Source organism: Astatotilapia calliptera, chromosome 11, assembly GCF_964374335.1.
Source record: "Astatotilapia calliptera chromosome 11, fAstCal68.1, whole genome shotgun sequence".
NCBI classification, from domain to species: Eukaryota; Metazoa; Chordata; class Actinopteri; order Cichliformes; family Cichlidae; genus Astatotilapia; species Astatotilapia calliptera.
In genome coordinates this window covers 1,924,350-1,951,544 of record NC_137432.1, presented here as the reverse complement: position 1 = coordinate 1,951,544, position 27,195 = coordinate 1,924,350, and the positions used below count along the sequence as shown (strand labels likewise).

The 27,195-nt window shown below is 43.6% G+C and overlaps 1 protein-coding gene across 4 annotated transcripts; it reads left to right on the top strand.

Moving 5' to 3' along the window:
- The first annotated feature begins 266 nt into the window (after positions 1-266).
- On the top strand, positions 267-27,163 carry hace1 (HECT domain and ankyrin repeat containing E3 ubiquitin protein ligase 1). 4 transcript variants are annotated; one of them, XM_026184469.2, is made up of 24 exons: positions 267-533; positions 1,854-1,908; positions 2,107-2,196; positions 2,752-2,856; positions 4,483-4,558; positions 4,653-4,784; positions 5,733-5,815; positions 5,976-6,072; positions 6,168-6,269; positions 6,349-6,455; positions 8,407-8,557; positions 12,418-12,719; positions 14,030-14,098; positions 14,240-14,327; positions 17,493-17,604; positions 18,022-18,119; positions 18,249-18,336; positions 20,196-20,345; positions 22,929-23,125; positions 23,365-23,496; positions 24,784-24,882; positions 25,341-25,411; positions 25,505-25,618; positions 25,860-27,163. In XM_026184469.2, exons 1-24 carry the CDS (start codon positions 443-445, stop codon positions 25,960-25,962), a joined length of 2,712 nt encoding a protein of 903 aa, XP_026040254.1. In that variant the 5' UTR covers positions 267-442; the 3' UTR covers positions 25,963-27,163. The 4 variants fall into 4 exon arrangements, with proteins under 4 accessions (XP_026040254.1, XP_080164784.1, XP_026040255.1 ...); XM_080308658.1 differs by lacking the exons at positions 267-533; positions 1,854-1,908; positions 2,107-2,196; positions 2,752-2,856 and adding an exon at positions 2,979-3,919; XM_026184470.2 differs by lacking the exons at positions 267-533; positions 1,854-1,908; positions 2,107-2,196; positions 2,752-2,856 and adding an exon at positions 2,979-4,207.
- The last annotated feature ends 32 nt before the right edge of the window (positions 27,164-27,195 follow it).

The window sequence follows — 27,195 nt, the reverse complement described above, 5'->3', positions numbered from 1 at the left end:
AACGTGTGTCGCGGTTAGTATCATGGTTGCTAGGCAACCTGAACAGCGCGACGAAGCGTATACCGTCCCATTTCACAAGCCTCTCACTTCCGCACTTCTCGTACTTATAGTACGCACCGTACGTAGTACGCGTAGTGCGCGTACTTCAAGCGTGCAGACCCTGAATTGGGACACAGCCAGCCAGTGGCTGCAGCCAGACCCTTCTCCTTGATTATGGTCGCCACGCAGATACTTCCGGTTCACAGCAAAATGCACCCATAGTGCATTGCGTTTGACCGTCATCACAACAGGAAGTGTGGAATATGGCAATAACAGCTTCATAAATCATTGTGTACAGTCTGGCCAATGGAAGACACCAGATAACAACACAACCGCATTAGAAAGATACCGACCCCACGACCAAGGCTTTCCCCCGAGTTTTAACCCCGTGGACCGTCCATCTATGATGGAACGGGCGATGGAGCAGCTCAACGTACAGCTCAGTCGATTGACCCGGTCTCTTCGCCGGGCCAGGACCGTGGAACTCCCGGAAGGTAGCGATGCAGTATGACCGAGCATTCATTTATTAGATAATGGACAAAAGTGATCTCCCCATCAGTTATTACGTGTGTGTTGATCGGTGCAGGCACCAATGCTGCTTAGAAAACGTAGTTTCCCTTTGTAAAGATTCAAAATGACACAAAATTCAGGTTTTTATTTCAGTTTTATTTATAACGCGCAATTTCAAAACAACAGTTCTCTCAACGCGCTTTATGTCGTGTGGCCAAGATTTTACACTGAATCCGCAGCAATCAGATGAAACAGGAGGAGACTTCCAGCAAACGCAGGTGTAGGGAGGGCAGCCAGCTGCTGTGGCCTTTTGAGAGCCAAGGGAAGGAGAGGACAGAGCGCCCACAAACAGCAAATGGGACCAAACACAAAGTAGAAGCATCAGGTAAAGTACAGTCAGGTTAATGACATGCAAAGGACAGAGGTAATTACATCAGGACTGAAAAGAGGCACCTGGAAAAAAAATACTCGGGGCATAAAGTGCCTCGAATTGAGAGTTGTTGTGGTTTGGCGCCATATAAGTAAAACTGAAATGAAAAAAATAAAATAAACAAAACTCCAGATGAACAGCTGTTTCTCACGTGAGTGAGAGGGTGAATGCAGGCATCAACTACTGTCTCTCCAAGGTAACAGGTGCTTTGTGCCACTCAGAGCTGTGCTGTTCATGATTGGTTTGGCAGGCGACTAGGTAAAATACATGTAGTGAAACAAATGATTTTGAGGGGAAATAAACAACAATTTGCTGATGACCTCGCTCTGAACTTTATTTAAGTAAACCTTTTTTGTTGTTCATGATGGAATATCACTCACCTTTCCTAGCTTTAACGTGAGCAATGACAGCTGACGCCGAGCCTGTCGAGGCTAAACGGTTCCACGAGGATGAAAACGATGTCGGTCATGTGCTAATGGTTTCAGTCACCTAATTCCAGCCCAGCTCAACTCCTCTGGGACATGTTGGACTGTGTTAGACACAAGTGAATGTTTTTGGAAGGATTGTTTTATCCCTCCAGTGGTGTTCCCCTGGTATGTTACACGTCATATTAAAACGAAAGCTTTTCAAGTAAATGTTGTACTAAATGAGAAAACAAATAAACGGTCTCAGTACAGTAATGTCACATAAAAAGGTATACATGCAATTAAACTAAGACATCAAATAAAGTTCCTTTTACCCATTTTCCAGTAGGAAACAATTGATTTTTGTAATCAAGTCATTCAAATTCCTTGATGAATCATTGCTAATAAATCGTAATGTCTTTGTCAGGTGTTAGCTTTCACTGATATTTTCTGCATTATTTTCACCACAGACAATGAGACAGCGGTGTACACACTCATGCCAATGGTCATGGCAGACCAGCACAGGTACACGTGGAGCAGACTGTACTCATCACTAATTCATTCACTTTTATTTATGTGCTCGTTTTGGCTCACTGTGCATTAGATGGAAACGTATATTATGGTATGTCTGCTTACTTTAGGCAGTAGTATACTTGCCACTGCACATCTAATCTACGGCTGCAGAAGGATTGACATGTTTTTACATGTTCACTCCTCCCTCAGATCAGTGTCAGAGTTGCTGCTCAACTCCAAGTTTGATGTGAATTATGCTTTTGGACGAGTGAAGAGGAGTCTGCTACACATCGCAGCCAAGTAAGAGAGACTTTACAGCTGTAATCACAAATGTAACTGTGACATTCAATTCGTAGTTACTTACTTTGCTGAATATTTTCAAAGAGTTCTTTAAAGTAGTCCTTTTTAAACGATTTCTGTTTCAAAATAAACTCTAAACTGTGGAATAAGTTGTGCTGTAAGTCCTGTTAATGTGATGCTAGCAGAAACCTGTCCAGCTTGCTGTCACTGGTTCAGTCTCTGGTAAGCATTTAGTGGAATCAAAAAGTAACACCAAGGCCATAAGTAGTTCCCACTTTACGTCTGCACATTTCCTAGTAATGGTGCTTGCTCAGTGAAATACAGTGCAGTGAAAAAGTATTTTCCCCTCTTAATTTATAATTTATAAAGTCCAAACAACTTTGTCCCGCTTCTTAAATCATGAGTCGTTCTGACAGAGTGAAAAAGATCTAAAAAAGTAACGTACCACAATCACAAGTTTGTCAAACAGATGACAAACAGTCTCTCATTCAGTGTACATGCAGAGAGTTGCCTAGTCTGTTGTTCTGCACTAAATACGCTGTTTTCTGTGTACAGCTGTGGCTCATTGGAGTGTCTGGTGCTGCTGCTAAAGAGAGGAGCCAATCCAAACTATCAGGACATCTCAGGCTGCACCCCTCTGCATCTTGCTGCCAGGAATGGGTGTGTTGCTGTATTTAATCTGTTTATATGTTCATTTCTGATATGTTGTCTTGTTATATTTACCACAATACACCTTTGTTCATGTCAGGGTGTCTCAATACTGGACTTTTAGCTCATGTGTTACAGGACACTTTGTTTCTCATCATGCTGTTCGTTTAGGTGGAGCTTCATGAGAGATTTCGAATTGCAATCTTCTCAGTGCTACCAACCATCAACCTACTGTTTTCTATTATAGATAAGCTGACTACCTAATGTTAAAATAAATCATGACGTTTCTTTTTGTGTTTTACAAAGTTCAGGTGTTGTCAAGTGACGTCTTCAGTCTGAATCAACTTTTTGGTGCTGTAAGGACTGTTTATGAAATGCTGAGTGGAACTGAAGAAACTGGATGAATCACTTTCTTTTTCTTTTTCATAAGCCTTTATCTTTATGCATATTTACTTCTAGTCGATGGACCTTAAGATGGCAAAATCTGAGTCATGGGGTTTAAATCTGTAAAACAGAAAGGCTGATGAAAGACCAATGACAACCACAAATCTGTGGTCAAGTCATGTATTAAAGCGTTTCAAGCATAAATCAGCGATTTATCAATATTTCATACCAGAATCTATTTGTGCTTTAGAAACAGTCCCTCTGATCATCCATGTGAGCAAATGTTAACCTGGCTGCCTTCTCAATTTAAACGCAAGTCTTTAAAATAAATCCTACTACTACTAATATTGTTACTAACATTGCTATTATTGTTGTTAACATTTGTAACAATATAAATTTTTATTTTTACCTTTTAGTCTAATTACACTTTTATAAAACAAGCCACAAAAGATTCAACATTATAATAAAACAAAAAATGAATGTAAAGAAACCAAAACACTACATGGAACAGTGCAGGCTAACCTTGTTTAACCGTAGCTTGATTATTCTCTCACTGACAAACCTGCAGAATAAAAGAAGCCAGAAGTGCACAGGAGGAAGATGGTCGATCACAACAGTTGGGGCCACGTCAACCCGACATGTAGTCACATTTCTCAGGTGTTGCAGTTCGGGTTACGTCGAAGCTCATGATGTAGGGTTTCCTGTTACAATGTTACAATGTAGATTACTGGCAGAAATCTAAATGAAGCCTTAGAGGTGCAGGGTTCACTCTTACAACTTTTTCTGCTTCGCCTGGAGCAAAATGTGTTTCCTTATATAAAGAAATGGAGGGACATGTTCTTATATAGTGCTTTTCTACTCTATCAGAACACTTTATACAACTTGCCTATTCCATCCATTCATGTCAATACTTTTTTTTCCATGCAAGTGCTTTCTAATCTATTCCTACTCCAATGGATGCATCTGAGAGCAACTCGGGGTTAGTATCTTGCCCAAGGATACATTGCATGTAGACTGGAGCAGGGATTGAACCACCAACCCTCCAATTATTAGATGACCTGCTAGATCTCCTGAGCTACAGCCACCCCTAATGTGCAGATTGTACAAGGCTCTTGGCCCCAAAAGATTCTGATTTATTAACATATGCATGTTAATGTGCAAATACATTTTTTGCACGGGGTAAGAACATTTCCTTGTAAATATTAGTAAATGAGGCCCAGTGACACTAAACCATTTCCTGTACTGTTCCCTCAGACAGAAGAAGTGTATGGGGAAACTGTTGGAATATAATGCTGACGTCAATATCTGTAACAATGAAGGCCTGACTGCTGTGAGTTGACTTGAATCCTCTTGGTAAATCATAAATGATTGATGTTTAATGAACTCCTGTAGTTGAGATAGTGACACTGTAACCTCTAATGTAGATCCACTGGTTAGCAGTAAATGGGCGAACAGAGCTCCTGCATGATCTGGTCCAGCATGTGTCCAATGTGGATGTTGAAGACGCCATGGGCCAGACAGCGCTACATGTAGCCTGTCAAAACGGACACAAAACAGTAAGCAAATTAGAAGCAACCTTTTTAATTACATATATAAACTGCTTGTTAGTGCACAGGGATCAAAACAGCACATGTCAGCTTTAGCAGCCTCTTAGTAATCACATTACTTGCTCCAGGTGTGTGCATGATTGTCTGCATCTTCGTTCATTTGTTCAGTATATTGTCTTTGGTTCAACAAGATCTTGAATAATCAGGCCCCATCTTACCTTAAAGTCCTCACAGTGCCTTATCACTCCAGTAGACCACAGACTGCTCGTTTACTTGTGGTTCCTGGGAAAACTTCCGCAGCAACCCAGCTGGGCGGGTTCACCGTCAGAACCGGGAGTCTGTGGAACGGATGCTGTGGGCGGGGGGGAGCACTAGCCAGGACCGGCAGAACTAATCTAGCGAGTGTCAGCGCATCGTTCATCGCCCATTTCTCTGATTTGTGAAACTATTGGGTTAACATGGAGAGTGACTCCTCGTGTTTCTGGAGTAACATGTTGGGAGAAGTGTCTGCGCGATCTGCTGGGTCCATACGTGTGGTCAGAGTATTCTGTTATGGACAACTCAGGTGGACCCAGGTAGGAGATCACACAACTGTAAATATTTTACAAGCCATATTCAAAAGCTAATCTATCGATTTCTCATCTGGTCTCATCTTATTCATTCCATGGCAGACACGTCTGACCTGTTGCTCAACACGCAATAGCGTAGAATACTAAATACCTAGACATTTATTTGATAAACATTTTTTCTCAATGAAATTCAAACCTGAAATCTTCCATCAGACTGAAAATTACATCTGCAGCCATAAAGGAAGTATCTAGAAACCATTTGGCAACGTAAATCCCCAGTGCACTGCAAACCAGTTCTGTTGTGTTACTGATTGCTGAGCTCCTGTTTTCTCGTTCTAATAATAAATATTTCCAGTATGTGATATGAGCATGTATCACATCTGTTCAGACGGTGCTTTGTCTTCTGGAAAGTGGAGCTGACATTAACCGACCAAACGTCTCTGGAGCAACGCCTCTTTACTTTGCTTGCAGGTAATGTCATCAGTCATAATAACAATAATAGTAGTGATACTGAGTGTGCTCGTAGCTCTTTTACACTTCATCTTGAGTCTTCGGGATTACAAATGCACCAGCAGATTAGCTTTGCGTTTGAATCCAGCTGTATTGAAACTCATCCTGCATTATTCTTTAGCCACGGCCAGAGAGACACAGCCCAGATCCTTCTCTCTCGAGGTGCCAAGTACATCGCTGACAACAATGGAATCACTCCACTGGATGTCTGTGTGCAGGTGAGTGTTTCATTTTTGAGTATTTTTTTTCTCTTCCTATTTTGTCGTCGTTTGGTTTGTGTTACTCTGCTTTGAGTTTTTTCTGCCGCCCTCAGGGAGGATATGGAGAAACCTGTGAGATTCTCATCCAGCACCATAGCAGGCTGTTCTTGACCCTCATCCAGATGACGCAGAATAATGACATTAAAGAGAACATGGTATCAGAATTTGTATCTGATGTCACACAGAAATCTATTTTATACTTTAGATTAGTTACGAGTGTTTGTGTTTGTGTAGCTCAGACAGGTTCTGGAACATGTCTCTCAGCAGAGTGATAGTCATTACCACAGGATCTTGACCAGTCTTGCAGAAGTGGCTACCACCAATGGACACAAGCTTCTCAGGTAAAATTACATATATTTGAGTATGTTTCACCAAAATCTGGACAGTTTATCCCATTAAACACAGTGTGTCAATGTGTCGCTGTAATTTAAAACTTAAACTTCCTCATGTTAGGTCTTAGAAAAAATGAATTTATTATTAACTACAACATTATTATTAATAAACTGGAATCTATGCTTCTAACTGAAACTGGTAACAGACAGAGACATGGGCCCATCCTCCTGTAGGCCCACCACCCGCAGGAGGCGCCATACAGGTTGGGTGCAATGTGTGTCGGGCGGCAGCCCTTGCAAACCGATCCCCCAAATCGATTGGGACATGGAATGTCACCTCCCTGGTAGGGAAGGATCCTGAGTTAGTGTGCGAGGTTGAAAGGTACCAGCGGGAACTTGTGTTTTCTGACAGTGGGGTAAGGCATGTCGGCTACTTGGTCCTGCTCAACTTCTCTTAATCTCACTTACTAATCCCCACTTTGCTGGTACACACGTACGCGTTCAGGCCTTTAATAAGTGTGACAACTGTTTTCCACTGGGAAAAATGTCCAAAGTAAAAAGACAAACTGAGAAGAACACAGCAGCTGAGAGTTGTGCTAATGCTGGCTTAGTGGTTGATGCAAGCGCTGCCCTGAACCTTCGGTCATTATCATGCTGAAAGAAAAACCTTTTAAGAAGCTTGCTGTATTTGACGTGTGTTCCTTCTTTCTTTAAGTGACCAGTTTCACTCTCTGTGTTGTGGAGAAGGACCTCTATAGCAGAATATACCTTGCTGTAGGGATAGAATTCTTGGACTTAAATGTGTTTATCATTAAGAGAATGTATACTTATGTATACTCAGCCATTAACTTGGTCAGAAGAAGATATCACTGTTGGGATCTTGGTCACCTTCCTGACTCATGCTTGCTGGAGTATTTGATTCACTATAGTCTATAAGGATTCTTTTCATGTAGTGGGAACAGACACGGTTTTATAAATGGGTTTAACCTTTTGCTCTCATCTATGGCTAGATTTTCCAGACTTGGTTCAAATAGTCAGATTAGCACAAGTGTGTTCACATCAACTCCCATACATGTCTCAAGGATAGTTAAGCCACTGAGTATAAACATAGCAATAATTAAAAGCAATTGTCTGTTAAGGGCAGCACGGTGGCACGGTGGTTAGCACTGTTGCCGCACAGCAAGAAGGTCCAGAGTTCAATTCGGTGTCTTTCTGTGTGGAGTTTGCATGTTCTCCCCGTGCTTGCGTGGGTTCCCTCCGGGTACTCCAGCTTCCTCCCACCGTCCAAAGATATGCCATTAGTGGGGTGTGAATGTGAGTGCAAATGATTGTCTGTGTCTGTGTGTTAGCCCTGCGACCTGTCCATGGTGTACCCCTCCTCCTGCCTTATGACAGCTGGGTTAGGCTCCAGCACCCCCGCGACCCTGAAAAGGATAAGCGGAAGCAAATGGATGGATGTCTAGCCTTTTTGGATATTTTCACACCTATTTTTGGGCAATTTCTTCTCCCATTATTCTTTTCAGAACCTCTCAAACTCTGTCAGCTTGTATGGGGAGCATCAGTGCACAGCCATTTTCAGATCCTTCTAGAATTTTCAGGCAGGTTCAAGTCTGAGCTCTGGCTGGGGCCCAGAGGGCACACACGGAGTGGTCTCGATGCCACCCTTTGTTATCGTGGCTGTCTTAGGGTTGTTCTCCTGTTGAAAGATGAATTTTTTGCTCTAGTCCAAGGTCCAAGGTGGTTCCAAACAGGATGCACCTGAGCTCAATTTTGAGTGTCATGAAAAAGGCTGTTCAGTAACTCAGAGTTATTTAAAGGTGTATAGATATAAAGCAAGAAAAGACCCAGCACAAGGAGACCAACAAACACTGCATCTTATCCAGGTTCATGCATTTGTTACAAGCTACTACAATAGTTAATCAGTGCTAAGGTGTGTTTATTTCCTGTCTTTTTTTCTTAGCCTGTCTAGCAGTTATGAAGCGCAGATGAAGAGTCTGCTGAGAATTGTTCGTATTTTCTGCCATGTGTTCCGCCTGGGGCCTTCATCACCAAACACTGGCAATGACATGGGCTACAATGGAAACAAGACGCCACGCAGCCAAGTTTTTAAGGTAACACATCTGGTAGCGTACAAAGACTTTTGTATTTCTTGTTGAAGAGAACAAAAGGAAAGTACAACTGGAAAGTTTTGTTCTTTTGAAAGGTAAAAGTTGGCAGTTAGTGCTAGAGTAGAATAGAATGCCAGGTGATTGCTGGGTCTTCTTTCTCTGAAACTAACTGAAAGTCTTCTTGGATGTGCGTTTGGATCACTGTCTTGCTGAAAGGTCCAGCCTCATTGAATCTCTTCATCCTGGTAAATGGCAGCAAATTTTGGTACATTTTCCCCATTTATTCTTCCTTCAGTTAGATAAAGCATGAGGGTGCCATATCCTGCCAAACAGCCCCACACCATGATGTTCCCACCTCCAAACCTCACTGTTGCTATGGTGTTTTGGGGTGATATGCAGTGCCTTTTGACCTCCAAACATGGGTCATCCAGAGAGTTCAATTTTGGTCTCATCTGACCAGACTATATTCTCCCAGTATGTCACAGGCTTGTCTAAATGTTGTTCAGCAAACCTTAAATGTGCTTTGAAACAACTGTACCTGCTGATTCCCCGTCTTTCTGTAGCTCCCCACAAGTTGTTATTGACTCTTGGACAACTCTTCTCACTCTTCTTTTCACTCCTCTGTCTGAAATCTTGCAGGGGGTACCTGGTCATGGCCTGTTTATTGTGAAATGACGTTTGTTCCACTTAAAGATTATGGCCTCAGCAGTGCTCACTGGAACCGTCAATAGTTTATTATAAAATCTACTATAACCGATGCCATCAGTATGTTCTGTAACAATAAGGTTGCAAAGGTCTTGAGAGATCTCGCTGGTTTAACCCATCATGAGATGCTTCTTGTATGACAACCTGATAATGAGACAACTTTTTATAGGCCATCAGTCGGACTGAACCAGCTGATTATACCTAATTAGAGTAAAATCTACAGAGTCATCTTAATGTCGTTTCAGTCTCCGTCTCTTTCCTTTAACATGTAGTAGAGTTATAACGTTCATGGATTATGCACAGGTGGATAAATGTAATTTGGATCATTTCAGCTTTCTGTTAATTTGGTCTGAGCTAGCTGAAGTCTTGAATTAAGCTTTATAGAACCCGCAGGTAGGGGTGGGCGGTAGAAACGGTATACGGTAGAAACGATAGAAATTTAGAGATTTTGACTATACCGCTCTACCGCGATAGCGCATGTTGATGGTGTCATCAAGCTGCGCCTGTTTTGGTCAAAGGCATGGCAGCAGCTGCAAGCGAGGTCATCTGCAAATGATGCCATAATAGCAAAGAGACAAAGCACTTTTGGAATATGGGGAAAGCTAAAAACTGCGCTTCCTCCACTTCCGTACCATTGATTCATTAATGCTGAATCCTCTGGCAGCTGCTGTATTCCCATGTTGTTGCAGTATATTAATGACTAACCTCGTATTGTGGATGGAATATCTCAGTTGTTCTCCTGACTGAAGTTTGGTCCGTTTACAGCATCCTGCCATGCGATTGCATTTGTCCCTAACCATCGGGAACCCTCATGTTAACTTTTATCGAGTGGAAAAAAGTTAGCATTCATCCTCCAACTTCACTGTGCTAAGGTTATTGTTGGGTTTATCTAAGTACAAACCCTGCTGGAACAATTTAGACAACCAATTGCAGCAGCAAAACAAGACACAAGACAGAGCTCTTTGTGTGTTCTCGCGCGAGGGAGGCCAACTGAGGTTAAGCGCTGTTCCTTTCACTTGAACCCTGTCAAACTCTCAGCCGGACTTCCCATAGCGCTCCTTTTATTGTGGTTACATGAGTATGCGTAGTTTCATCAATACGTGACATCTTAAACAGGCATTTGTGTGAACATGTCACAATCCTGGGTCTTAGGACCCAGTGTTTTGAGTTTTAGTTCATTTTGATGTTTATAGTATGTTTAGCTCATTAGGCCTCCTATGTTGATTTGCTTATTAGTTCCCCCTTGTGTTTCAACCCATGTTAAGTCTCCCCTGCCCTTCATGTCTCTCTGTGCCCCCTCTGTTCTGTTTATGGTGTGTCTTTGCATGTTTGAGTTTCTTGTTTTCTGTCACCCTGCATTGTGCATTATGATCTCATGGTTGGTCTTTTGTTACTCCCTCTAGTCTAGTCTCTTGTGTTCAAAGCTGAGTATTTCCCTCTGTGTATTTTGGTTCTTGGACCTCTGCCTTATGGTTTGTCTCGGTTTCTTAGTTGCTGTCTCCACTGTGTCTAGTTCGCGTCTCTGTGTGATACTTCCTGTTTTACTTTGAAGGTCCATGCCTCATGTGAGTGTTTCTAGTTTTGCGTCTCTGTCTCGTCCAGTCCTGATTTCTCCCAGCTGTGCCCTCCTTCTGTGTCTCATTCCCTCGTTATCCCTCTGTGTATTTAAGCCCTGTGCTTCTCTTTGTCAGTGTCGTAGTCTCCATCATAGCTGTGTGGTTTTTCCCTGTGGCTCCTTGTGCTTTAGTTTTCCCAGTTTAGTTTATTTTGTATTGTTTTTCGTGTCCCACTCCACGCCAGCAATAAAGCTGTGTTTTTTGAGTTTACCTTTTGTTTCTGTGAGTTTGCGTTTGGGTCCTACTTTTGCCTGCACACAGCCGTACTGTGACAGAACAGAGTATAGCCTGTCGTTGTGTGTGGGTCAAAATATGACCCTGTGAAACCTGCTCAGCCAGGCCTAACGATATTACACTATGCTGTCTGCAAAGGAATACACTCCATATATCACAAGACAAGATGCAACCTTCCCATGAACTTAAGATGTATATGAGGTATGCCAGAACACCAGAAAGGAGTGAACGTCCTCCCCTCACCCTGTACATGGCTTAACTTTAATAGTTCACCATATACAAGCACAGGCGAGCCCCTAAATGGCAAGAAGTAAACATCCTCACTAAATAAGGACACAGAACCTTTACATAGGATGTGCCTGCAGTTAAACACTATAACTAATTACCTCCCCCACACCCTAGATGTGTAGGGGAGGAACAGAATAATATCTAAACATGCAGTTTAAGGCAAGGTTTACAAATTTAAGTACAATAATGGCAGCTATTATCAAAATCAACCTAACAGTTATGCTAACATAGCTGTGTTGCTAGCAGTCAAGTAGCACATCATTATATACCAGCTAGCCCAACTTCAGTAACCCTACAAACGTCACTGCTGTTTAGTTTTCTGTCTTCATTTATGTTGGAAGTGATAGCAGAGCTGTACGTTTGAATTTTTTCAGAAATCTCTCAGTCAGAACATGCTATATCATGTTTAGGTGGAAACTAGCGAGCTAACTTCCTGCTAACTTCTAACTCCGTTAAATTTAAGTTTAACATCCAGGCATTCATGAAAACATAATTTATTAATTGTTACACCTGGTAAAGCAGCAATGCTGATTGTTTTATTAAAGATGAAAGAATTTAGACAGTTTTTAACTCTCAGTGATGCTGCAGTGTTCGGTTGACTTTGGGACCTGAAACAGACAGAGTTTAGGACCCAGATTCCTCCGCGAGGCTCCTGACTACGGTAGCCTCTGACAATCCATCAAGTGCTGCGGCTTCATAGCTTACCAAAGTCGTACTAAAACACTCAGATTTCTGAGCGCCATGTACCACATAAAATTGGTTCGAGGTCAGTATGCACAACCAGAATTCATACATAAGGCGAACTGTCGATTTTTGAGAAAATTAAAGGATTTTAAGTGCACCTTATAGTGTGTAAAATACGTTATACAGAGGAAAAGAATATATCACGATATATATCGTTACCGCACATGCTTCAAATTATACCGCAATATGGATTTTAGGCCATATCGCCCAGCCCTACTTGCAGACATCCTCTGTTTCCCTCCTCAAGCCTCTTGTCCCTTGTCTGTCACCCTGCAGCCTCTGGAGCTACTATGGCACTCCCTGGATGAGTGGCTGGTGCTCATCTCTACAGAGCTGGAAAGGAATAGGAAGAACCCATCTTCCTCCTCCAGCAGCGATATAGCCTCTCTGCTTCTGAAACAGCGTGAGTCAGAACATGATGGGTCCACGCCAAAGCTTCCCTCCTTGCTGGATCATCAGATTGTCATCGAATCAGAGGCGTATGCTGACGGGGAGGACGTCATCTCCATGACAGCCAGTCGACTCAGTGCTGTTATCCAGGCTTTCTACATGTGTTGCTCCTGTCAGATGCCCCAAGGGTATGAGCTCTGCATCCCTCTGTCAGATCCAATGGTAGTAAACATCAGATGGCATCATTTCAATTCAATTCAATTCAATTTTATTTATATAGCGCCAAATCACAACATAAGTCGCCTCAAGGTGCTTCATAGATACAGAGAAAAACCCAACAATCATATGACCCCCTATGAGCAAGCACTTTGGCAACAGTGGGAAGGAAAAACTGCCTTTTAACAGGAAGAAACCTCCGGCAGAACCAGGCTCAGGGAGGGGCGGGGCCATCTGCTGACATAGAGACTGTTAAATATCAGTTTTAATCAAATAGACCTGCAGCTATACAATCCAGAGTGTTCAGTTTTCTTCTTATCATTCATCATTAGTTATTACTGTGGTAGTTCTGTTACAATACTACTGCTACATCCAACTACTGCTAATGCGGCTAATGTGTAATGATCAAATGTTTTCAAATGGGAAAGAGAACTGAGCTTGAAACTGTCGGGAAGTGACTGGAAATCTCCAAACAGCTCTAAAAGATGAAGATACTTTAATCAGGAAACAATCTAATCAGTTTTGTTATTACTTCACATGTAAAAAGTAAACCCCTGGAGACCATACGGATACCAAATTCCAATCATATTAATGGTTGTATATAAATCTGCAATCATTCTGGGATAAAGTTCTCTTAATTTTCAAGGACATATTTGGTTGTGATATCCCTGCAAAACCTAGAATGATGTTTTTTACCCAACCTAAAGATATACATCGCTTCAGAATTTTACTATTGTAAGTAACAAAGCCGTAATGAGGATAAATGTGATCCTCCGAGGACAGATCACGGCTGTATAGATCAGAAGAAATACACTCCATGGAAAAACTGACTGATTCTTTAAGGACTGAAGCAGGCACCCATAGCAAACTATGAACCAAATATCTATCTGTAAGTCAAAACACAGGTCAAAACTTTAGATTGTGAGGAAACCCTTCAGCCATCAGGCTGTGGTTCCTCTGTGAAACCAGCTCCCAGATTGAATTCAGAAGACATAGCTCCCCCAAACCTTCCTTTTTAAAACGAAATGAAATATTTCACATTCATGTCAGGTCAGACTGACTGATCTGAGGCAGATTCCACTGGAAGCAGCCATGCTTCATCCCATTTGCTCCCACACTATTAGTGGACATTTATGGATTAGATCTATAAAGATGCTTAATTAACAAGGAAATGTGGACTGTTATTGACATGAAGTGAGCTGTTGCCCATTTCAGTTTGCTCTGTCTTTTCTCTGGTTTCTGTTTCTCGTACCTTCTGACCTCTCTCTGTTTCCACACCCAGAATGACATCACCCCGCTTCATTGAGTTTGTCTGCAACAATGATGATGTGCTCAAGTGTTTCGTTATCAGGTGAGTCAACATGGCTCTTTAACATAAACATTAGAAAGTATGAATTGATCCAGAAACGTATTTTCTCTGAATTGATTTCCACTCTCATTTCCTTGTTCTCTCATTTTTCCCCTTATATTTCCGTCTGGACCTCCTCCTTAGAAATCCAAAGATCATCTTTAACCACTTCCACTTTCTCCTTGAATGTCCAGAGCTGATGTCACGCTTCATGCATATCATTAAAGGCCAGGTAAGACATAATCGAATAAATATATGACTACCTATTATGTACAAGAGAGAAAGAGAGCTGCCTGGAAAGATAAAGGCAGCCATCATTAGCCCCACTTCTGCCTACAGAGGCAGTGGTGCAGCTCAGTGTCTGTAAACAGCTTAAATAATGTTGATGAGCTAATAAAACCGCCCTTTATTTCTGCTGAATAGTTTCTCTTCCTTCCTATAGTGTGTCCTATAGTGTCCCTAAGAATAAGTACAGCAGTACTAGTATTCAAAAGATTTGTCTTTGGAACATTCATCCGACTTCCCATGGTGCAAACCTGCAGACCTGCATCTCTTCTTCTATATCAGCTCTGATTTTCATTTTCTCCATGGCAAAGCCCCGGAGTTCTCGGTCAGGTGGTAACACTTCCTGACATTTTTTAGTTCATTATCACCAGTATTTTGTGATTCTCACCCCACTGACGACCCTACCACCCATTCTTGATCCCACATTTATTAATTAATCTATAAGTTATCCATCCACCTTCTTCTGCTTATCTGAGGCTGGGTATTAGGGGCAGCAGCAGAGGCATTCATGCCTCTACAACATACAAACAAGACAGCCCTACAACATCCAGAGCCTTCAGGGATTCAGGGCAATCCTCCCACAGGGGCTCTGCCACCAGCAAGTTGTTTAACTGCCTCAGTGACCTTGCCCCCTGTGATAGACGAGTCATCCTTCTCATCCACAGACTCTGCTTCCTCTACAGGAATGTGTCAGTGGGATTAAGGAGATCCTCAAAGTATTCCTTCTACTGCCCGATAATATCCTCAGTTGAAGTCAGCAGCGCTCCACCCACACTACACTCATTGCAGTCAGAGCACCACCTTTACCTCCTCAGTCGCTTAAAGGTTTGCCACAAACTCATTAAGGAAGTTCAAAAAACTTTTTCCATGGCCTCTCTGAACTCTTCCCACACCCGGGTTTTGCTTCAGCCACCATCTGGTTCGGGGTTACCACCATCACAGGCACCAACCACCTTGCAGCTGCAGCTCAGTGCAACAGCTTCAGCAATGGAGGTGCTGAGGATGGGCCGTTTGGACTCAGTGTCCCCAGTCTCCCTCAGAATGCTGTCGAAGCTCTGTGAACGAGCTCGTGGGCCTCTTCCATGTGTTCCCAGCACACCCTCACTATACGTTTAGGTGTCCCAGGTCTGTCCAGCGCCCTCCCCCGCTACTGACCCACCTCACCACAAGGTGGCGATCAGTTGACAGCTCAGCCCCTCTCTGCACCTGAGTGTCTCAAACATACAGCCGCAGATCTGTTGATACGATTACAACCTCGATTGCAACCTTGGGTGTCCTGGTGCCACATGCACTTATGGACACCCCTGTGTTCTAACATGGTGTTTGTTATAGACAAACTGTCGTTTGAGAACACCGCTCGGGTTCAGATCTAGCAGACCATTCCTCCCACTCACCCCCTCTTCAGTTCTCTGTTGCTAATATGAGCGTTTAAGTCTCCCAGTAAGATACGGATTCCCCAGGTGCAGCACCCTCAAGCACCCTAACGAGGGGGTTCAAGAAGACCGGGTACTCTGAACTGTTTGGTCTATAAGCACAGACAACAGTCAGGACCCGTTCCCCGACCCAAAGGCACAGGGAACAAACCCACTTGTCCACTGGGCAAAACCCTAACATACAGGCAGCAAGCCGAGGGGATACTACAGATACCCACCCTTGCCCATCACCTCTCACCAAAGGCAACTCTGGGGATCAGTCCACCAGGGTCTCCACCCTTGGCTGCTGCACACATTGCAGCCTACCCCTACTGCACCCCCTGCGGGTGGTGGACCTACAGGTGGATGGGCCCATGCCCTTTTTCAGGCTATGCCCAGCGAAGCCCCATGGGCTAAGGCCTGGCCACCAGTTGCCCGTCCTCAGGCACCCTCCCCATGCCCTGCTCCTGGAAGGCTCCCTGGTAACCCTATCCTGGGCAGGACGAACTGTTCCCTACGTTTTTCTCTCATAGAGGTCTTTTGAATCACTCACTCCAGTGTACAAAGCAAAGTCCATAAAGACATGGATGAGCAGGTTTGTTTGTTTGTAAGAACTTGACTGGTCGCACAGAGTCCTAACCTCAACCCCATAGAACAGCTTTGTGATTAGTTACAGCAGAGGTTGTGAGCCAGGCCTACTCTCTGAGTCTCCTGACTTCATTAGCGTACCATCATTAGGCTTAGAAGACACTGTCAAAACTTGTTGACAACAGATCCTTTAAGGTGCTTGAAAAAGAAGAAGAAAATGATCTTTGTAGCCAGCCTGCTTGTTATTCTGATATAAATGAAACAATAAAAGTTGAATGACAGATAACTCGTGGTTAAAGTCAGTGCTAAGCAAACTGTTTCAAAGTTGGATCAGTGTGATATTATTTAGAAAAACACTGACAATTTTGTTTTCTTTAGCCAAATAACTTTATTTTACCATGCTGCTTATTTTGAAGAGTCCGTCTTCACATTTGACTTTTTGTACCTGACTTTTTTTGTATCAGACTGCTATTCGTACGCAAACCTGCAGCCAATTTAGAACTACCACTCAACCTAAAGTGGACTTCTGTGATCTGTGGGAGGAAGCTGGAGAACCTTGAGAGAACACACTCAGACCAAGGGCAGGATGTACAAACGCCAACAGAAAGGTCCCGCCCGGCCGATGGATTTAAACCATATTTATCTTGTAGTCCTGTGAGACTTTGAGTGACCCCATGTCATTTCATGATCAAGTGTTCCTTTCACGGCGAGAACACTTGTCTTAAGAAAAGTTTATTCAGCTTCATTAATTTTTAATGGCTGTTCTGAGTTATATTAATTATCCTATCTTTAGTATTTATATTTGAGCTGCAGCATGAAAGTCCATGGATCATAGCTCACCTGGGAGTAGGTCCTTGTTTTAATTACAGGCTTCCTTATTCCTCTCTCAGTGCACTCTATCTTTCACTCCTCGGTGCTTGGAGAATAAAGGCATATATTATGGAAATGGCCTTGGCTCTGAATTACAGATGAGCGTTTCAGCACAAAACACTTCCTGAGGAATCAACTCGGATTGAAAAATTCCCCAACCTTAAAATTGAAAACACAGCCAAGTGATAATTAGTTTGAGAAAGTGCTGTGCAGTGTGAAATAAAGTCTTGTCTTCCCGTCAGCCCTTTAAGGATCGGTGTGAGTGGTTCTACGAGCATCTGTTGGCCGGCCAGCCGGATTCTGACATGGTTCATCGTCCAGTCAATGAGAATGATGTGCTGCTCATCCACAGAGGTACAGACACACTTAAGCTGCTCGTGTCCAGTCGCTGATGTCATTTGCAGGGTTATGCATACGGAATGAGATTGTTAATGTGGCCATGTGAGGGTTGTTGGCAAGTTGAAGGTGTTGTATGGTGTAAAACCTAAAGTAACATGATAAAAGGTAACAAAGTATCTAATAAACTCTGTCTACTAGTGTCGTAACACAGAAACAAACGTGGAAACATACAGCAGGTCTGCCCAAAGCAGTTGGGCCATTGAAGGTTCAAAATACCATTGGTCGAACAAACTGGTCCAAAATGTGCACCAGCTGAATGGGAAATGACAAGAAGACCCTAATAAATAACATTCAACCGTCATAAAACCGAAGATCTGTATGAAAACGTTTGTTCGACAAAATATAAATTGTATTTCCCCATATCACCATCAGATTCCATATTTAGGAGTAGCTGTGAGATGGTGTCAAAGTCCACCAATGAAAAACTCAAACAAGGCATTGCTGTTCGTTTCCATGGCGAGGAGGGTATGGTGAGTTGTCTGCAGTTCAGCTGTTAACAGTATAAACAGTAGTATTGTAGTTTGTATTAAAGACGCAGAGTACTGTGCGTGTGTGTGTCTGTGTGTGTGTGTCTGTGTGTGTGTGTGTGTGTGTTTCAGGGCCAAGGTGTAGTTCGGGAGTGGTTTGACATTCTATCCAATGAGATCATCAACCCAGACTACGCTCTGTTCACTCAGTCAGCTGATGGTACGTGGCATTTTTCCTTTAAATCACAAGAGTTCAGGTGTACAGAGTGATCCACAGAATGAGCTCATGCCATGTTTGTGTGACCACTGCTTGCTATTAAGATCATTTTGTACTGACGTGCTTGACAAGATGAGGCACAGTTTAGTCGCACTTAGGAACTAGCATGGCTCCCCAATACTTGCTCAATGGCGACTGCCTCTGTAGAATCATAATTTACAAATTTGTAAGAGGAAAATGCACGACTGCTTCCCAAGTTAATCTACAAAATGCATTAAGTCATGAAAGTCATGCTGTGCAAGAGCACTGTGTTAGAGAGAGAGAGGAGAGAATAAATGCCAGAGAGATGAGATTAGATAAGAAGAACTTTATTTATCCCGAGGGAAATTCTTTTGTCATACACATGCTCAATGCAGCAAGAGAGACAGAGGAGCAGAGGAATAAGATATACAATATATACAATAAGAATACTAGTATACAGTAATATACAGTAGGATAGTGCAAAATATAAGATCAAATAACTGTAACAAAGTAACAATATAACTGTATCCTGAAAAATAAATAGCTTAGCTATCAGTGCAGGTGATTCTAAAAGTGACATAGTGTTGTGCAAATGAATAAATACATGAAACAACTGTTGGTGATATTGCACGGTCTGAATGGGAACAGAATAGCTTTGTTATTAATCCTCAGGAGTTGTACAGTTTTATTGCCACCGGCACAAAGGATTTCCTGTGGCGGTCAGTTCTGCATTTCGGGGCAATGAGTCTTCTGCTGCGTGTGCTCCGATGGTCCATCATGGAGGCGTGCATGTGGTGGGAGGGGTTGTCCATGATACAAAGAAGCTTTTTTAGCATTCTCCTCTCAGACACCTCCTCCAGGTTCTCCAGTCTGACACCCAGCCCGTTTAACCAGCTTGTTCAGCCTGTTGGCATCGGCTGTCTTCACCGCCCTGCCCCAGCACACAGCTGCAAAGAACACAGCGCTCTCCACCACAGAGTGATAAACATGGTCAGCATTTTCCTACAAACATTGAAGGACCTGAGCCGCCTCAGCAGGAAAAGCCGACTCTGCCCTTTTTTAAAGACAGCATTGGTGTTCTTGGTCCAGTCCAGTTTACAGTGTTTACCGCAGGTACCGGTAGTCCTCCACGATCTCCACATCAGCCCCTCTGATAGTGACAGGGGTAGGAGGAGGAGCCTGCTTCCTAAAGTCCATGATCAGTTCCTTTGTCTTTGTGATGTTAAGTTGTAGATGGTTTAGCTCACACCACTCAACAAAGCTGTCCACCACACTCCTGCACTCCTCCTCCTGTCCGTCTGATACAGCCCACAATGGCTGAGTCATCAGAGAGTTTCTGCAGATGACATGACTGTGACTTGTACCTGAAGTCAGACGTGTAGAGGGTGAAGAGGGAGGGTGATAGGACCATCCCCTGCGGCGCCCCCGTGCTGCTCGGGATGTTATCTGAGTGGCAGCCCTTCAGCCGAACATGCTGTGGTCGACTTGTTAAATAGTCCGTGATCCAACCTACCAGTGGGGCGTCCACCTGCATTTCCGTGAGCTTATTCCCCAGCAGTGATGGTCTGATTGTGTTAAAAGCACTGGAGAAGTCAAAGAACATGACCCTCCCAGTGCTCCCAACAATTTCCAGGTGAGAATAAGCCTGGTCCAGCAGGTAGATGATGGCATCCTCCACACGATACGGGTTGATAAGCAAACTGCAGGGGGTCCAGCCAGGGCTCCACCAGCAGACGCAAGTGTCTCAGGATGAGTCTCTCTAAGACGCTGAAACAAACAAAGTGTACTTACCGTACACACACACACACCTGTTTATCACAAATTGTGTCTATGATCCACAGGTACAACGTTTCAACCCAACAGCAACTCATCAGTGAACCCAGACCATCTGAACTACTTTCGATTCGCAGGTCAGATTCTGGGTCTCGCTCTGTACCACCGGCAGCTGGTCAACATCTACTTCACACGCTCATTCTACAAACACATACTCGGTAAGAAACTTTGGTTGCTAATACCTGATGTTACCTACCTTTAAGTAATAAAGTTTGAGTTTTGCACCAAACACCAGACTGATGAGAAAGTCCCTTCAATGTTTCTCCAGGATCTGTGGAAAAATTAGACTGTAAGTGATAATATCCAGAAACACTTTAATATGTCCCACGCCTTTAATTTAATGTATTGACAAAAATATTAGCTCATCTGCCTTAACATGCATATGAACCTGAGTGGCATCCCATTTGTAATCCATAGGATTTCACATACAGTCGGTTCACTCTTTGCAGTTATAACAGCTTCAACTCTTGGGAAGGCTTTCCATGAGGTCTATGGGAATTTTTGATCCAGAAGCATAAGGTCACACACAGATGTTAGATGAGCAGGCCTGGCTCGCAGTCTCCAACGTATCCCAAAGGTGTTCTGTCAGGTCGAGGTCAGGACTCTGTGGATTGGCCTGTGTAGACCAGTCAAGTTATTCCACACCAAACTCGCTTATCCTTACATATATACCTGTGCATCCTTTGATAGGAAGAATGTGTTGAGGCGATCTGTCTTCCTGGGCAGAGATATGTTAGAAGAAGCTGAGATTGCCTTGCCGCCCTGGGTTTGGTCAACCGGAGCTCACCCATCTCTTGGATATCCAGCTTGTGACCCAGCACCCCTGGGTCAGAAGCTTGCTCTTAAAATGGGTTGAACAGAAGTGCCTCATTTCTCTCATGCCAACTGGGACTGCTGGTAGAAGCTTCTTTGCTGGTGGAAGGCTCTTGCCACCACACAGGTTGTGTTTTCCCCTTTAAATATCTTAGGCTGCTGGCCATGGGACTACTAGCTTGGCAACTAGGTATTCAGACCTCATACAAGTTGGTGTCTACTGGGGGTGCAACTTCTGCCCCATTTGGTGATCTGCACTGCTCTGCAGGGAACGTGGAGTCCTCCTCCTCCATGTTGATGAGGTTGGAGTTGGCATCACTCTCTGTGTCCTTACCACCCAGCTCAGCCATGTTTTGATCCAGGAGGACCTCAAATGTTAGGAGAGTGGGGGGGATCTTTCTCAATCATGTCTGCCCAGCTCGTGGTGGCTCGTAGATGATGCGTATCACCTGCAGCAGTAGCAGCTGGCAAGCAGGCACCCTGTCAGTTAGTCCCTGCTACTCTCAACCTCCATTCCAAGACCTTCTGTGGCATCTCAGCACAGTGGGGGCAGCCTCGAGGGTCCGCCAGAGAAGCCTGGCCATGTTTAGTGCCATTACAAATGTACACAGGTGAGTGTCCCTGCTCTTAATCGGGGCACCACATAATGGACGGGTGGGATGACGCCTCTTTGGCCTTCAGTCTGACCAGCGTGGGTAGGAGCCGTAGTCATGGTAACAGAAAGGGGTGAAACTAAGCCACACCAGGGTTGCTTGTTTGTAGCAAACACTAGCAGCTGGGGTTAAGGCCGAGCTAGTTGCTGTGAGAATCAACATGACACGTTAGCTGAGTTCTACTAGCCAGCGCAGAAGAGACGTAAGATTTGCACATACGTGGTACGGATCGGGTTTCCGGTACGGATCGGGTAGTGACAAATCTAATGCTAGCCAAACCCTAGAATCGGCTAACCATCTAATGTGGTGTGACACTAGCATGGTTTGTGGCCTACTAACAAGCTGATGCTAGCTAGACACTAAAAAGGCTTGCCATAATGCGTTAGCCCGAGTTACACAAACGTTGGGTACGCTGCTAACTAAAACCAGGAAACTGCTGGAACAGCTTTCTTCGATGTGATTGCTGTTCTACAGAATGTAACTATGAGTTCATTTCTTTTGAGGACATATTAAGCACAGTCCAGCTAACACGTCTGGTTGGCCATGCTAGAATGATGGGGCGGAGCCCTGACCACATCTCAACAGATCTGTCATGGACACACGTTGTCACTGGAGCTGATCATGCCAAGGTCATTCCCATAGTGAAACATCGAGCAAAAGAACCAGTGCAAGGCCATGGGCAGACAAGGCACACTGATTCGTGTGGGGAGTGATGCCTGTAGGCTCCGATCCAACAAATAAGGTACTGTTTTAATGCTGGTTCTGATGCAAAGGTGTCAGGATACACAGTGAATCACTTTTTGTTGCACATGGGGCTGCATGGCTGCAGACCAGTCAGGGTTGTTCCTGCTGAGCCGTGTCTACCGCTAAAAATGCTAATAATGGCCACATGAGCATCATAACTGGAGCAATGGAAGAAAGTGGCTTAATCCGATGAATCATGTTTTCTTTTACGTCGCCCACCTGAGGGAACATCTGGTGTCAGAATGCACTATGGGAAAACAGCAAGCCAGCAGAGGCAGTGTGATGCCTCAGGCGATGTACCATCTACACAACCACTGGTGCAGACCATGCACTCCCTGATTGTCGGGCCCTCTTTCAGCAGGATGAGGAGCACAATGAGGATGAGGTGTTGACATGGCGTCCAAATTCCCCATATTTTATAGTGTAATATGACTTTTTTTTAAATGTCTGATTATATCACCTCCTTGGCTCCAGTGTTTTTGTTTCTAGTGCTACGTTGTGTGGTGACGTCTTGTCTTGTGCGTTTCACAGGTATCCCTGTGAATTACCAGGACGTGTCTTCTATCGATCCAGAGTATGCTAAGAATCTGCAGTGGATCTTGGACAATGACATCAGCGATCTGGGCCTGGAGCTCACCTTCTCAGTAGAGACTGATGTGTTCGGAGCGATGGAGGAAGTGCCACTAAAACCCGGAGGGACCAGCATCCTGGTCACCCAGGACAACAAGGTCAGTCATCACAAATACAGTCTGACGTGTCCCAGTGTCAGTGGAATGCAGGAACTTATTTGGTTGGTGAAGGGATGAAGCGTAACACTGTATGTCAGCTATTTGTGCCTCAGTGTTCCCTGTTGCTGTTGCTTAAAGCAGAGTGCTAAAAATGACATGTATGTATAAACTCTGTCTTTTCCATTTCTGTCAGTCGGCATCTCTTCAGGCTTGGTGTCTTTGTGTGCCTCTTCTGTTAGGCCGAGTATGTGCAGCTAGTGACAGAGCTGAGGATGACTCGAGCCATCCAGCCTCAGATAAATGCATTCCTGCAGGGATTCCACACCTTCATCCCCGCCTCGCTCATTCAGCTCTTTGACGAATATGAACTGGTTAGTCCTCCTCCTCAAGTTACTCTTCTTGTTAGTTTTATCCTTGTTCTTTCCTTACTGGCACCACATTCAGACCTCAACACCATGAGGTTTTAGGCTGCTTGGTTTAACAGCATGAAATCCACCATCCAGCTGGGGCCTTCCTGTGTGGAGGTGCTGTGTTGCTTCCAGGTACACTTTTTTTTCTTTGGGTTTGGTAAAATGGCCATAGTCACACATACTCACACTGCAGTGTGTGAGTATCAGGGCTGCCACAAGCGATTGTTTTGATAGACAACTAATCAGATCATCATCCATTGGACGTACAGCGTTCAGCTTCTTGCACCAGCAGCATCTGCTCTTATATAACTATCATTAGCTTACAGCTTTAAGTGTTTCAGGTGCTAACTAAAAATAAAGACAAGATGATAGTTTATTACATTTTAATGAAATCTGCAGATTGTTTGAAGTTTAATAAACTCCTTGCTATCTAAACTATAACAGGACACCGGAGTAAATTCTGAGCATCTCACACTTCTGATAATCAGCTGTCTGCTTGACGTTTATTCAGCTGTGTAAAAACTTTAATCTCAGCCAAAGAGATTTAGTCAGGAACAAATAAAATACTAAAAAAAATATAACATTACATATTACAAATAACATTTTTAAGTTATCTAAGTGACTCATATATCATGTTTAACCTGAGCAGCGAAAGACGGCGGTGGGTTTGAAAACGATTTGCCGGGAGTCCGGTGTTCTCACGGCTCTAGTGAGCCTAGCCCCCGGCTCGCTAACGAGCTAGTGGGTAACAGACGTCTCCGAAAACGTCGGAGCGCTTTTGAAAATATGCGGTGTCCTGATAAACTGAGCAGATATTTGAGGTTTACACAGCTACATTCTCGCCTGATAATATGTTAAACGTTTATTTTGTGACCCAGAAAGAATAATAAGAGTAAAGTTAAAACTAACTAGCTGCCGCCATTGTTGGAAACTGAGCTGGGCCGCGCTATGAATTCTGGGATAGGTTGGGCCACGAAGTATACACCCGATCCATCCTTCAAATCTGGGGAAATGAAGGCCTAATGAAGACTATTAAATCAGTCGTCGACGATTTTGATAGTCAACGTAATCGTGACTAGTGACTAATCGTGGCAGCCCTAGTGAGCATGTGTGAGTGTATTGCTCAACCAACCATTGAACTGTGGGAGGAGCTCTGTGCTCTCCTGTTGTGTTTGTCTCAGTTAGTATCTTTTCTTTTCTCTCTGTGTGCACGTCGCTGCATCGCTGCGTGTACGTGCACACATACAGGAGCTCCTACTATCAGGGATGCCCGAGATTGATGTGCAGGACTGGTGTAGGAACACTGAGTACACCAGTGGATACGACACTCAGGAGCCAGTCATCCAGGTGGGCCCCTCTGCTACCACATAAGAACCAAATCCTTGAACACAAGACCTGAGTCAACCAGAGACACCTTCACATTTTCGTTGAGTACTTTGTAAAGAATTGCAAAAGAACTCAATAATGCAAAACTATAAAAAATAACTTTTGAAATTCCTGAAAAACACTGAGTCTGTGCCTGTGACTGCACTTTAAACCGAGTGTTTCCTAATTTTCACCAGAGAATCTCTTCACCTGCTCTGATTTCCTCTCACATTAAAATTTTACTCTACAATACGTGAAGCTGACATGGAGTTTACACGTCGCATGTATTTGTCACGCTCTGCTTAATTTTGAACACAGCACTGATTATAGGGAAACGTTTACTTCATGGCTCCGTAGGAAAAGACAGAGTGAAGTTCGTCATTGTCAGTAATATGAGGATGTCCTTTAGCTGCCAGCTAATTAGCTTTCCTCCCCCCTAGTGGTTCTGGGACGTGGTGACGGGCCTGACCCAGGAGGAGAGGGTTCTCTTGCTTCAGTTTGTCACGGGAAGGTTTGTCAGCTCGATTCCTTCTACAGTTTTTTTAAATATAGAAACGTGTAAATGCCTTTTAAAGGGAATGGTGCTAATATAATCCTCGTCCAGTTCCAGGGTTCCTCATGGAGGGTTTGCCTACCTGATGGGTGGGAGCGGTTTACAGAAATTCACTATTGCTGCAGTCCCGTACACCTCCAACCTGCTGCCTACCTCGAGTACCTGGTAATTAGAAACAGATCTCTTTTTTCCGTCCTGCTATCATTTGCTAATCCCCCCCTTCATTTTCCAATAGAGAGAAATTACATATAAATATAATAAATACTGGGAAAAGTACATAAAATCATTTCTTTCTTAGAAAGTTTCAAACCAAGCATACAGGTCATTAATATAGCTGCAGTTGTTTTGGTAAAGAATGAGCTGTTCCCCTGCTGTGTTGGTCATGGCGCCTTTACCCCCTCCACAGTATCAACATGCTGAAACTTCCAGAATACCCGAGCAAGGAGGTCCTGAGGGACCGCCTGCTGGTGGCTTTGCACTGTGGGAGCTATGGCTATACCATGGCCTGAGCAGTGTCTGCAGGTTTGACCGTCTCCAGCCTCCACCTCCTTCCTCCTCCACAGACGACCCTTTTGCAGTCAGCTGCTTCTTCTGCTGGATGAACAGGGAAAATCCTTAAACAGGTCCAGATCTCCCTTCACGCCTGTGCCAGGATTTCATTTTTCAGCTTTCATTGGAGACACAGCAGAGACTGACAGGAGTGCAGAGGGAGAACCTGCAGCATGTGGTCGCCTCCTCATCCCACTGAGCTAAACCAGCACCCAGCATTTCATTTTTAGGTGATTTATGCAAATCATGTATTTCAATGGACTGTTTTTCATGCAGATATTTATTTAGGATTAAAACATTATTTAGAAGATACGTTTTGTACTGAAAACACATACCAACACACATTGTGTTGAGATTATATATCAAAGTGCATCATAAACATTATCACAATATATGGAATCACGTTTTGTTTTTGTGCCGTCTCAGGCCTTCATCGTTCGTTTACTCTTTGGGCCAGTATTGTGTAACTGTTTGATACCTGGGCCAATAACAGTGAACGCTTTTTGATACCTTTGGTTTTATAATTACATGACCAAAAATAGTCGTAATCATTTGCCATTTATTTCTTAGATGACTCAACAAGCCAACACAGCAACCAACTGCACAAAGTATCAAAAGCCCAACCACGAAACAAAGTTTGAAACATGGAACAAGTCTGTAAACATGTAGACTCCATGTCCTCTTACAGGCGGCGCCTCCTTTGACAGATTTGTCCTACGTTGTCATGGCGCCGCTATAACTGTATTCAATAAGATTTTGTCATTTAAACCTTCTTTTAGGCTCCTCCCTGAAAGCTGAAACCAAAGTCAGCTGGATGGGTGATGAAACGTTTCCCCCGCTGAAAGCACTGATGATGATGATGATGAAGAGAGTCCACGTTTTGAAAGCAGGACTCTTTTTCAGTTTTTGTTATTGTTGATACAACACTGCGTTCAAAGAGATGGGCATCGTGCCATTAATGTATCAGCTTGCTGTATTTTTCCTCTTTGTAAAGGGAGCATATAAATAATGTAGAGATCGTTTAATCTGTCATATTTTTTCAAATGTGTTTTTATACAGACACTGGTGTTGCTGGTGTGTATTGATATTTTTGCTGATGTTTGTCTTTGAGATTTTATCTAATAACACTCGGACATGTTGCCATTAAGCAGCAGAGGCAAACGTTTGTACTTGGGGTTTTTTTAAAAAGGGGC

Coding starts and splice junctions, on each gene's coding strand:
- hace1 (XM_026184469.2), top strand. CDS start 443: ATGATGGAACGGGCGATGGAGCAGCTCAACGTACAGCTCAGTCGATTG. Junction 2,197..2,751: donor CTGCTACACATCGCAGCCAA/GTAAGAGAGACT, acceptor TTCTGTGTACAG/CTGTGGCTCATTGGAGTGTC. Junction 6,456..8,406: donor AATGGACACAAGCTTCTCAG/GTAAAATTACAT, acceptor TTTTTTTCTTAG/CCTGTCTAGCAGTTATGAAG.